At 47.3% G+C, this 12,310-nt stretch overlaps 1 protein-coding gene across 2 annotated transcripts in view; it reads left to right on the top strand.

Moving 5' to 3' along the window:
- Positions 1–12,310, top strand: part of LOC144165805 (uncharacterized) — a 37,327-nt gene that overhangs the window by 9,981 nt on the left and 15,036 nt on the right. Inside the window, exons 4-6 of one of the 2 annotated variants that reach the window (XM_077695586.1) lie at positions 1,851–2,098; positions 7,540–7,613; positions 9,392–9,552. In XM_077695586.1, the coding sequence (XP_077551712.1) occupies positions 1,851–2,098; positions 7,540–7,613; positions 9,392–9,552 (483 nt within the window). Of the gene's footprint in view, positions 1–1,847; positions 2,099–7,539; positions 7,614–9,391; positions 9,553–12,310 lie in introns of both variants that reach the window. The other variant, XM_077695585.1, reaches the window with a different exon arrangement.

Here is a 12,310-nt window from a genome sequence, read left to right as displayed (position 1 = left end):
TAAAACCCCATTGCAAGAGACCCTCAAGGGACCCGGGAAACATGTCTCTTCTAACCAGAAATTCTAAACACGTCGAGGGGTTGGACTAGATCACTTTATATACATCAGCATGCCAGTGTGTTTAAAGGAGTAGTGGCACCAAATTTGTGTATTTCGGGTTTTTAGGGTCCGATGTGTCCGTACTACCCCATAAAACATAACGTATGAGATTAGAGTGGACAAAGTGCTGCCGTTGATGAATTAGTGTCATTCATGGCATCAGTTTCGGTTTCGGCCGCTTAGAGTGCGAGAGCCAAGCGTGGGGGCTCTACGGCGGCCATGACGTCACATTTGCTGCTCAAGCCAGGAGGCAACCTTTCACGATGCCGCTAACTTGCTAACTTGACAAACACAGGAGAACCAACCAAACAATTTTAAAATGTCTTTTATAACCAAGCGTCTGTTGTAGCAAAGTTTTGCTATATTGGGGGGGAAGCCTGTTGCTGCAGTTCCATGCAGTCATGGGAGCTCCCATAGCAGCTGGGAGCATTCCTTTCTTATGCTTGTGCTGCATGGCAACTTTGGTTGACAATTGAATGCTCATTTACAAGTGCACCGTATGTATTTACAATGGGGCACTCGATATGCAATTGCTTCGAAGGCCTTCGGAAGGCCTTTGAAAGGCCCGTGTAGCACAGGTATTACCCTGGCTTGCAATGTGCCTTCTTGTGGCCCCTTTATGACGAAGGCAATTGGGGCAACAGTTTCTTCTTGCTCAGGCTGCGTGGAGCTTTTAAAAATTTCTGGCGAAGAAGTCTTTTATCAGCTGTGCGTTTCTATCAACCAAAAACATCAAATAGTCTCCTAGGAATGAATAATCAGTTTTTGCAGCCACAGGAGGCAACTTTTGAGCTTTTTGGCAAGCCGCGTCGAGTTAAAAATGAAACGCTTTTCCACCACAGTACATAACATCACACTTGCAGTAGCACGGCTTGCCTTGGCACTGGTGCCAGATTTCTCTAGCTTGCACTGGGCATCCTCGATTCACCGCTCCTGGGCAGTGCGTGGGCGTTCTGAGGACTTCCTTCAGACCAAAGGTCTCGTAGCAGTATGCGGGGACATCAAGCACTGGATTGTGTCCTGAGAAATCCGTGAATGACCTGGGACTGGTAATCAACGAGGACGTGGAATATTGTGGGGGTTCTTGGGGTGACCTAGCCGGCTCTTCTTACATAGGCCAGCACGCTACCTCCTGGTGCATTAACCACATGGGCCACCACAAAAATATCGTGGTAGCACTTCCGCTCAGTAGTTCGAAAAAAGCGCAGAAAACAATCATGTTCGCTACGCGGAGGACGAAAGCACTATGGGAGGAGCATGGACATAGCGGGGAAATCAAAGTAACAATGCAGGCATTGCAGTGCGCGCGCCGTTGGTTTATTCAAAAGCGTCGGAGCATGAATGCACCTTGAGGCACCCCTTGGTTGTATGTTCCTTGTGTGATCAAGCAGCTGGTCTGCCCAGCCAGGTACCACTGCGCGTTTTGTTTTTGTGCTGGGAGAAGACCTCTAGAGGTGGCTCTGAGCTGAGAAAAAAGCAAACCCCGGAGGCACGCTTGAGCCACCGTTGATGTAAGCCCTAGGTAGTGCTCGTTATGCAGCCCCTTGATGTGCAAGCACTGCCTTGAGTTTTTTTGTTTTAGCTTAGGGCTATACTGAGGGCGTGGAATGGTGGCACATAAAGTCCCCAAAAAAGGGGCAGAGGGACTTATCTTAATGTGTAATTGGGGTAACGGAAAACATGTGGTGGGATTGTCACTGTGCTTTTATTCCCATTCGCCCCGGCCAAATGTGTCCCTCTGTCCCCAGCAGCCCCTGCTGTCCCGCTTGGGAAAGCTGTGCCAGCCGGGCAGCTCCAAGGGTGCCGGAGGGGTGGCCGGCAGCTCCTCCTCCACCGCTTCCACCCTGGTGGCCGTGTCGGCCGGAGGCAGCCTGTGCGGCAAGCGCAAGCGCAGCGTCCGCGAGCGCAGCCTCGAGTCGGTCGGCCACCGGCGGTCCTCCGACTGCTGCCTCGACGAGATGGACCTCGAGGACGAGGTGGCCAAGCTCCGCATGCACGGGTGAGCCAGGGGCCCCGTATCACGGGGGGCTGTCGTACCCGTCTTGTCAAACCCCGCTGTTTCCGATCATAGCGCGTGTCAAAAAATCTGCACGTCTTCACAAGATTTTGGCCATGCTCTAGTTGAATTATTGATCCTGGTGAAATACTTACTGATAATCCTGGTTTGATGGTGCAGTCTGTGCTGGCATATATTTGTCAGCGTGTATGTCACAATGCACTGTAATCATGGCCTGGTTGTCACCAACTTGGAGGCCTTGCTTGAGTAGGGCACAGAAATGTCATTGTGATCCCATCTGGTATTAATCCCGATTCTTTGGGCGGGATGAACTGAAAAGCAGAACTCCCACCTGTGGCTCCTCGAAGGGACAAGGGGCGTCCGTGATTTGCCAGCCCTGGATAGTCTGCAGGCATTTCAAGGACTGCCTTTGTACCGGAGTGTTGCATCGTGTTTCAAGACATCCCCGGACGAACTGATATTTGAGGAGGCCTATTTGTGCATTTTTCTCTCACTACTGACTCCCCACATAAGGAGCACCGAGTGTGCATACATTTGCATGTTTGAGGCAACCGTAAAATTCCCAACAACTGTCCCCACCCGTGTAAGGGCCCCCTCTCTAAATCCGCTGTTAATTTTAAATTTCCGCGCCATTCCAGAAAAGCACCTCCCCACCCCCTCTTCGCTCCACGGTGTCCAGACCCCGAAATCCACCGCACTCAGGCAACGCTGCGGTGCCACAGCCATTCTATAATCCAATCCAATCCAATTGTGGTTAGCAGCCCGTTAGCCCAATCTCTACGCACCATTTCTCACTTTTCTTTTGGCAGCAGCATGAGCTTGATTTTGTTGCCGAGGCGTGGGCCGCTGTACTCGGGGATACTTGGGTACGGTCCTTCAGGGGTTGTGGCATTGATGCCAGGACTGGAGCAGAGACTTCAAGCGGAATTCTGCGAACTTCTCTTCTGAACTTTTGGCTCAGAGGAGCCTTTTGATGGTTTTGAGAGGGAGTGATGACTAAAATTCTTTGGCAGAATGTTAGGTGCATGTGCAATCCACATTTTGTTTTTCTGGCGGGGGGCCGTTGTCGCCGTCACCTTGAATTCTGGTGGTGCTCCGGGATAACTTCCCCCCTCCTCTTTTTGTTGATCTCAACTTTCCTGCAAGGGGGCGCTTGCTCGGAATTTTACGGTACACACCTGTTCTCGCATTCCGTGCTCTTACCAATTCTCCAACAAAGCAACTGGTTGAATGCGGATTTTTTTTCTGTAGTGAGACCGTCATGCGTACTTCAAACTATTTTAGTGCGTTTTAAAATGCCGAAGAATGCGTTCCAAGTTAATGTTGTATGCCGAGATGCCCATGCTTAAAGGAGCACTGACACGAAAATTTCATGTTACACTTTTATTGCTTTTATCGATGCTTAATGGTCTGGCGAACCCAAAACAGCACCTCAAATACTTCATCGCGCGATAGTTAATTACATTGAACAGCCTGAAAATTGTTTGTTTCAAATTCCCGCGCTTTCATCCCAAACGGCACATATGACAGAATCCCGGCCTGACCTCACCGCTTTGTGCGGACGTCACCGGCGCCCACTCGCCGCTCGTGGGGCGGCGAGTTTTTGACGAGCGCTACCGCGTCACTTCTTTTGGCTTCGTGGGGTGATGTCACACTGATGTCCATTTGCTGAGTGCTTCTCCACGCGCTGCTTCGTCGGCGCGATGAATGAGATCCAATTGAACTATGTTCTTTGCGTCGCAGGCCGCTCATATTTCAGCCAGGGTATTCTGTTGAGTAGAGGAAGCGAACTGTGCAATAATATTAACGCCGAAAATTAGTGTCAGTGCTCCTTTAATGCGAGAGCCTTAGACAGTCCATCCTGTGAGAATGCCAGTGTGTACTAATGAAGGAACCACAGTTTGAAGTCAACACACTATTGTACTCTTGGCGCTGCCTTTGTGAAAGCTGTAACCTCATGGGATAGGACAACAGATGGTACCAGTATTTTGATGAAATACAGAAGAGGATGGTTTTCACTTTTGTGGTCCGGCGTTGGATGTCATTGCACTAGCCAATTTTATGAGCCTTGAAACACAGCAACAATTATGTAAATGTGACTGTTAGGCCCGCGTGGTGCTTTGACAGTAGACTTGAGCATGCAGGAGGAAAACGTGTTCTTTGTGGGGACAGGTGGGCAAGCTAATACCCCGGCTACACTATGGTCCGAATGTCATTTGACTCAAATGGGGTGCTTCCAATGCCATTCAGAATTCGGCGTGCTACACTGCAATTTCGATGGCATTTGAAAGCTCTCACAATTGCTCGCCGTGCTGTAGTGGCACTGTTGTCGCCCCGTTTCGTTTCCGTACAATAATACAACAGTCAAATTTAGGAGTAGTCTAAGGCAGTAATATCGGGGTTCGCACAGGTCCTTGAAAACCCTTGAATTTAGAAGTGTCACTTTCAAGGCCTTGAAAGTCCTGGCATTTTTTAGCGGTCCTTGAAAACCCTTGATTTTTATGGGTGATTATCAGTGGATCTGTCTTTTCACAAGGACTTAAAGTGTTTATCTTGGATTGTAAGTTCTAACACAAAAAATATTGTAACAGTTCAGTCTCAGTGTTATCGCACAAAGTTACAACACGTTTAGCGAATTTTTTTGACGAGGCAATATTAGGAGGAGGAACTTGTGAACTCAACCTGCCCTTATACAATCTGCCATGATATTTTTGGCCCGCTCAGAGGGAGATATAGAAATGCAACTTGCGTCGTCTTGCTTGTTGAATGCACTAATTATGACTTATATCGAAACTAATATACAGTAGAATCTCGATGATACGATTCTGGGTGATACGAATTTCGGGATGATACGAATTTCTGAAAAGTCCCGGCAAAATTACATTGTTTGCAATGGGAAAAATTTCGGCTGTTACGAACGGACCTGCGCGGCCCGGCGGATGATACGAACGAGCCGGCGAGACGCCCGACTGCCGATCAAGCAAGTGACGGCTCTCTCTGCCCATTTGTCACTCTTCTTTCTCCAGAAACGGCCGGGCTGTTGTTTACTGCTCGCGAAAACGCGCCCCGCACGTCCCATGCGCGCCGCGAAACCTCTCGCACGCTGCGCGCGCCGCAGCCGGCGGCGGCAACATGGCGGTGGCTTCGGCCGCGAAGTGGCACAGCCGCTTGAGCGACCAACGTTTATGAGCGACTGCTTCTAGCCGCTCTTTAAAATGCCGCTCAAGGCAGACACGAAGTTTCTTGTGCAGTAAAGGAGCTGATAACGTTGGCGAAAACGGTACTATAAAACACCATCCGCGCCGCTAGTGAAAGCGCAATATCTGCCGGAGTGCTAAGCCTAAACATCTCGGGCGGAGCCAGCGGGCTGTGTCGAGCGTTTCGCAAGTCGTCAGCGTCTTTTTCTGACCGAGGTAGGAGATACCGCGGGCGCAAAATCGTCCATGCGGCCTTGAAAATACAGCGCGCGCAAAGCCGAGGCGTGCGAATCGCGTGCAAAAACGCACCATGCGGTTCACGCTTGACTGTTGCGGCGTGTAGCGAGCTTGGACACCGGGAGTGAGGAGACACGCGCGAAGCTAGGCGAAGCGTTACGCGGACTGCTTTGTGACGTGGGGGTTTAAAAAAAGCAGAAAAAATCATGGATTTGTTCACGCGAAAGTAAGAAAAGAAATAAACGAAAACTTTTTTCAGCGCTCAAGTTTTTGGTCTGTGTTGGTTCATACGAATTTCGGATGATACAAATATTTTTCGCGGTCCCGCGAGATTCGTATCATTGAGATTCTACTGTATCTTCCAAAATGTTGAACCTCAAAAAAAGAGCAGCTCGTGAAAAAAGCAGACAAAAAGACGTATTCTCGAAGAGGAGATTGACAACGTGAGGGCAACAGCTGCTTATTTAATATCTTAGCTGACAGCCTTGCTGACAAAGCATGTGATACAAGCAGCATTGCATTCATTGTGAAATAAAACCGCCTGAGAAAAACAGGAAAAACAAAGAAAGAACTACTTCTAAACACCAACCAAAAAAAATAAAGCTGGGGTGCTTTCAACGACTCGTTAGTACTCATTTGTACTTATGTTCTTAGGTATTGTGCAATAAACAACTTTTGCATTGTGTTGAAAAAGTTTTATTGTAAATAATCCCAGATAAACCATTAGATGGGGTCCTTGAAGATGTATTTATTGGTCTTTGAAAGTCCTTGAAAACCCTTGAATTTTTGCCTTTGAAACGTGTATGAACCTTGAATAAGGTATCAAATTAGAAGCGACACCAGTTTTGACTCTAATGTGGTGGCTGTTTGCGTGTTTTTTTTTTTTTTTTTTTTTTTTGCATAACCCACTGGTCTTGAGAGTATGAAAATTAAATACGTTGATTTTATATTTTAAGTGAATGAACAGTGAACAAACCTCCACAAACAAAAATATTTTGTTTGTTTTAAGCACGGAGGTATTATATTTTTTATTGCCAATCGAAGACGCTGCGTGCGAGAGTGCTAAAATTACATTTGAAATCCCAAATGTCTCTCTCGGTGCTCATTTGGCTCGAATGTCGTTTGAGCCGAATGGCATTTCAAATTGTAGTGTAGCAGCACAACTTGGCATGTGAGTCAAACGCATTCAGACGCTAGTGTAGCAGGCGTGTAAAAAAACTGATCAAAAATGGTCATGTTGGGTGTGTTTTCCATTCAGTACTTGTCAATAGATGCAGAAGGGCTGTAGCATTTCTAGAGTGGAATCTTCAAAGATGATACTTTTTACTCAGAAATTAGCATACGTGTCAGAAATTAGCATGACAAATACGTTTTTGTCATTTATTTTTGCTCACAAAAGTCAGCATATTGTCTGAAAGTGTTTTACAAATCCAGGAGAACTCGGTGTCGGCTGCGCAATCTTGTAATTTGGCTCGGGACTCCACAACTTTCTACTCATTGGCTGCGTGTAATTTATTTGCACTTTTAAGACCCATTGCAGAAACATGGCCAGCTTGTATGCCAAAGAATTGAGAGGCAATACTGAATGGTTGCATTGATTAAACACCACTCATTTAAGCAGAGGTTAAATTAGCGAGGTGTATTGTGTAAGCACTGTCTGCCCAGCAAGTTTGACTTGAGTTGTTATTGCGATATGTATAGCGGTTTCTATGCAGTTCCTGCGTCATTGGATAGTGTGTTTTAGGCAGATACTGCGCTTTAGGCGGATACTGCAAACGGAAAGGAGAAACCACAATGGCTGGCCATTCGTACTGGTTAAACCTTCTCGCAAAAAAAAAGGGGGGAGCTGTAAGGAACCTATGGGTTTAGCAGGGTCCTCTTGATTTCTCTCTTTGGCGTTAGTTGCAGAGGTGTGTTGACTGTGACAGAGCAATTGTCTTCGACCTCCCTCTTGGATTTTGTTACAATTGAGTTCTTACCACATTGCAGGGAGCACAGCAGCAGCGGCTTGAGCAGCAGCGAGAGCGATGGTGGCATCCTGACGAACGACGAAGGCCGCGAAGGTAATGCCTTGCTCTCTTTTCCCTCTTCTCGCTCGTTCAGCGCTCTTGGGGGGAGCGTGCTAACCCAGCAAACAGCATGCCGTGTACAATCTGTGAATCGGAGCACTGTAATAGCCGTCGTGCTAGTAGTGAGTTCGGAGCTTCATGGTGTGGTTGGGAGCGGTCACCTGTTGGTGCCTCCTGGATCTGTGACGTGCTTAAATTCGGCACCGAACGCCCTCTGCACCGAGCATTCTTGTGTGTAAAGAAATTTTTAAGCAAGGAATATGTCAAGCTTTTGGGTTTGTGTATTGTTGGATTAATTAATCTCTTTTTATTCCCTTAATGCCTGGTTGGGTAATTCATCAGTCAACAGTCACTTCAATATAAGTTTTAGTGCTATTTGAAAATTTTATAGTGTTCATCACCAATGAATAGCGTAGGCTGTGCCGTCTTTTTCACTTTGTCTAGGACGAAACACCGCTTGTGAGGCAAGACTGAGCCCACTTTTGTTTTGTGTTTCCTTGTGGGGGATGTCGTCCTCACATCTCTCTGATGCACTGGCACTTGATCGCCGAACGTAAGCTGAACAAAGTCAAGTTCATGTGGTGTGGTGTTCAGATACGATTGAGCACCCTAAGAAACCCCTTTAGGCACCCGCTTCAGAAACGCGCCAATTTTCCATTCGAGACGCTGCCTTTTATCTTTTGCCGTCGGTGGGGTTTCCATTGTGCGGCGCTATCTTATCTCTGTTGCCAGCTGGCCCCCGCTGTTTGAAGGTCAGGCTTCGCTGTGCCAAACAAGAAAGCTTTCAGGTGATAACACGCATGGCAATACAAGGGTGAGCTGTGCTGTGGGTGCGCTGTGAATGACTGACTTTAGTTGAATTTGTGTGTGTGAAAATGGGGGCTGCTCTTTTGTTTTGAAGAGGGAAGGAGGGGAGTCTAAAATTTTGATGCCGTGTATAAGCGGTGTGTTAGTTGTGCGAACATGTTTGAGTGCACTTGTACGTGGACAGAAGCTGCAAGATCTGAAACTGGGTTGTGCATGTTTGGTGTGCACCACGGTGATTACACAAATTCAAAAGAAAATGGAGGGGGAGGAACAGGGCGGAGAGACGGAGAGCCAGTGGCGTTGTTTAATAAGCTCTCATCTAAGATAGTTCCGTTTCCTGCGACAGCTACATGTGTATTAAAACACAAAAGAAAAAGAATGCAAATTGACCAACAAAAGCAATCCAATCTGAAACGGAGTAAACTGCAGCAAAACAAAGGACTTGGAAACAGGAATATTTCATGCTGCTTATTCCAACAAGTCATGGTCCAGCCAGCCCAAACTTGTACTCTGAACTGGAAGTTGTTGCTGGTGAATCGGTGGCGGTGTCTCGTTATGATAAGAGCAATCGTTCGGGCCGTGCACTGAAACCAAATTTAGAGCTACGGCCAGAAACTCCTCCTGGAAACTAGTGGGAAAGCAACTCTTGATAACCCAACCTGTGCTCCTGAAAATGACTGTTGATCAATTCAGTCGCTACACATGGTGCAGTGAGATTGAGTGTCCAGATGATTTTCCATTGTGCAGTGTTCTCATGGCTGTGGTTGGTTGTGGTTTTCGCAGCTTCTTGAGTTGTTGGCAAGAACTTTTGTGAAGCAAATCGTTCTGTACTCTTTCTAGAGGCAGGAAGCCGTCTTCTTTTGGCTTGTGGGTAGTAGTCTTGATGGGTCTCTGGGTTGGGAGTGGAGCACTGTGGTGACCGATGTGTTGAGTGTGCGTGCCCGTCCACTCTCGAATGGGAACAGGGGACGACGAGCAGAGTGACTTCTTCCACGAGGGGGGTCCCAGCTGCTGGTGGGAGGAGGACCCCTACGGGGAGCTGGACGCCCGCTTCCAGGCCATCCTGAGAGGCAGCCTGAGGCACCTCTCGCCCGCCGCGCGACGCGCCTACCACAACAGCACCAAGGTGGGCTCCTCTTCTTCTTCTGCTTCTCCTGCTTCTTGTTAAAGGGACACTGAAGTGAATTTGTCAAGCTCCCGTTTTTGCTTGCACTGCGTAGACTGGCTCAAATTAGCCCACTTTTCATCGTTTATCCGGTTGACAAATCGGTAATTATTTTACAAAGCGCCAAAGAAGAAAAACTACCATGCGCGGTTTGCGGCGGCCGCACCAACTAAAGCTGTGACGTTGGGAGGAGCGGGACCGTGATTGGACGATGCCCAAGGTGAGCAACCAAACAAGTTTCGGTTTCGGTTTCGGTTCTGTAAAACACAACCTGTGGTGTTGTTGGATGGGCATTCTCAATAACTCAGTAATCATCGTACCGCGCTTCTGCCATGTTGTCATCTGTAAAAATGCATAAAGATAAGCCTCCCAGGACGGCTTGGAATCGTAGCATTCACTAGCCGAGGCCTACGCAGTGCATGGACGCCCTCCGTGTACCCGCAGACGCACAAATGTCATGCGCTTCCCCCCCCCCCCCCCCCCCCCCCCCTATTTGGAGCTTGCCTCACTCATGCCTGTACCGTAAAATGCGTGTTCGCACCATGCCAAGGGTCTGTTCATTCTGGCCTGTGCCCACTGCCCGCAAGCAGTCGGTGCTTATGGACAGCACGCCAACGAGAACTCGCTAGCGCGCCTGTGCCAGCCTGCGCGCGTTCTGTGAACTAGTTCGGGGAGCCATGAACGTTGCGGCCCAAACAAAGGTGAACTCAATGTAGAAAATATCGGCAGAAAACAACAAAGTTAACTTACAAAAAAAAAAAAAAAAGCACGTACCCGCGGGGACTCGAACTCATGACTTGCAAAACACTCGGCGGCGACATACCTGCAGCCTTAGACAACTCGGCCACGAGACGGGCTGCGCCGACCGTGGTAATATAAGGTATATAATGTACAACAAGTTTACATTTTTATTTAGTTTTGGCATTTCAAGCAGCTTAGGTGACTATTTGTTGTATTGTGCTCGTGGAGTAAGCGTCCCCCGAGTTTCCACAATAGCTCACGTCTAGCAATTGCATTTCGTAGACGGAAAGGCGTTCGCAGATGCGTAGTCGTGCTGCTGACCGCTGTGCTTGTTCGCCCAGCGCAAAAAAGTGCTTCCCACACCCTATTTTTACGCTGTACGGTAAAAATATCAGTTGATTTTATTTCCTTAGTACCTATATTGACTTCGCTGACTCTTCTCCCGCCTTCAAGAGGCCTTATATTTTCCTACGGGCGTACCAGTCAGCGAAGCGTCGCATGTGCGCTTGTGCAGCGATTGTGTGAAGCGACCTTGACTTCAGTGTACAAACTCACCAAGTAAAGAAAGGCCCATTCTTCCATTCACAAACGTGTCCTGGCTTCGTTTCAACTGAGCGAACGAATTGCGACGACCCGTCGGCGGCTGTCAGACAAAACGCTGGGCCAACTGTCTCTGCCTGAAGGCCGGGGAGCCGTACAGTAGCGCAGCCAATTGCGAGCTCGGCTCCTCTCGACGTCACACGAAAACGCCGCAGAAAATGGGCGAGCGTAAAGAGAGGAGGACAGCATTTTCGAATTAAGTTTTCTACTAAATAAAAGCGCGTAAACGCGCCCAGAGTGGTCGTAACATGGCCTGGGGACCCCGGACTACAATTTGCGCAAGTAATCCCGCAATGTTTACATATCACTTCAGTGTCCCTTTAAGGGGAGACGTGGGTCTTGAAATGAACTTTTTTATTAATTGGTCTGTGATAATGAAAATCACTGTGCATATGTGTTTTGTCTTCATCATTTCACATATGTAATTAGTTTTCAAGTGGTAGAATTATTTTTTGAGTTATAAAGAAAACACTGGATCCTAATTAAGTAATTTCTTACGGGCCTTTAAGGAACTTTTTATTCAATTTTTTTTTAAATAAATGGTATGGATGTGTAGCTTAAGACCTGCCATGCATGCTGAAGCTATTTATATTCCTGTAAGGATAGTCGATTGGATAGAATTAATCTAATTATGCCAAGTACAGTTTTCTGAAAACTTAATGACCTCTAATTATTACTCATAACATTTATTTGAGGGAAAATGAGCCAATTAAAATAGCTTCAGCATGCAGTTCATTATATCCCGAATTCAACGGTATAACACTTGTAGAAATCCTTTGAAAAAAACTACCTCAAAACCCCTGTAAGGCTAGGCACATATGCAAAAAAAGGGAAGCTGAGAAAATCGCAGTTGAAGTTTTACTACAAGTGACAGTTTTATCTATTGAGCATATGAAAAAAAGAAAGGTTCTAGAATGTAGCTTGCGTTTCGCTCAACACGGGCATACCAAGTTTGCTGAAATCAGTTGGTGGGAAAATTATGAAATCCTCTGTCTACAGATGGCACCTGGCAGAAAAACTGAACAAAAGCAAAGCCAGAACGTTGCTTCAATTTTTATGCTGTTGGCATCACGCCGTCTCTCTTTGGCGACTAGGGCTGAGGTGCCGAGCGTGCACCACAGTTGTAAACGCTATTTTGTTATGTTACTGCTTCATTTGTAGCAATCAAATCGGATTTGCATCGCGTGAAGTGAGTTGCAGCGAAGGGGCTGGTAACGGAATGCCCGCCACTGTTCTGTAACGTGCATGCGCTTGGCTAGGTGGGATAACCACGTTTTCAGTTTAATCTACTTGTATATCACGTCACCAACGCACATTGTGCACAGTGCGAACATTTATAATTCTCAAATCGCTCATCTATATGGTAACCTGCCGACGA

The sequence above is a fragment of the Haemaphysalis longicornis genome, unplaced genomic scaffold (assembly GCF_048455015.1).
Source record: "Haemaphysalis longicornis isolate Haplotype H1 unplaced genomic scaffold, Haemaphysalis longicornis Haplotype H1 scaffold_15, whole genome shotgun sequence".
Classification (NCBI taxonomy): Eukaryota; Metazoa; Arthropoda; class Arachnida; order Ixodida; family Ixodidae; genus Haemaphysalis; species Haemaphysalis longicornis.
This window is presented reverse-complemented; position numbering and strand designations above follow the sequence as displayed.